General features: G+C 37.6%; 1 protein-coding gene across 1 annotated transcript; it reads left to right on the forward strand.

Moving 5' to 3' along the window:
- Window positions 1-293: 293 nt before the first annotated feature.
- Window positions 294-605, forward strand: T265_16220 (hypothetical protein; the record flags this gene model as incomplete). The annotated part of the gene is made up of 2 exons (XM_009179780.1): window positions 294-407; window positions 498-605. Coding segments are annotated over 2 exons (222 nt in total), but the record flags the coding sequence as incomplete, so codon positions are not given.
- Between the last annotated feature and the right edge of the window lie 34 nt (window positions 606-639).

Genomic DNA, 639 nt, shown 5'->3' on the forward strand with positions numbered 1-639 from the left:
TCGATCACAATTGATCATCCTCTATCCACCATTAAACTAATTGATCACTAGACCATCACAGAGGTCCCGTATCACAAAACCCCGCACCGTATGTGCGACCCATATCCGAATAAGGTTATCTATTCCACTTGAAATGAATCGCTTACTTCTTCCATAATGGTTAACTTGTGATTAAGCTATTTATTTAGTATCGTTGCTAGCGAATTGAGCTTTCAAAATAAACTGTTATTTAGCCGTTTGTAGAAGGGTAGTCACTTCTCGATGGGAATAATTTTGTTTTTATTTGTTGATAGAAATGGGTTGACTTGGACAAAAAGGTCACGAATGCTTATAACGAGGCGAAAGAAAATGTCAAATTCCTTTCAACGGTGGAGAAGCTGTGTGTACCACTTAACCACACAAATCTAGTGAGTTTGGTTCTTTGCATCACTGCTCATGATCTTGTTCACATCTGTTCGATTGTGAATTGTATCTACGCCTCCTCTCTATGTATGCAGAAACTGATGATCAAGAAAATGCCAAATTTACTCAAGGCCCTGGGGCTTATATACCAGCATTCCACATTCTACAACACTTTTTCCAATATGACAGTTTTGTTTGTAAAGGTAAGTTTGATATTTGATAGTTCTTTTCACACAT

Source organism: Opisthorchis viverrini (assembly GCF_000715545.1).
Source record: "Opisthorchis viverrini unplaced genomic scaffold opera_v5_7713, whole genome shotgun sequence".
NCBI classification, from domain to species: domain Eukaryota; kingdom Metazoa; phylum Platyhelminthes; class Trematoda; order Opisthorchiida; family Opisthorchiidae; genus Opisthorchis; species Opisthorchis viverrini.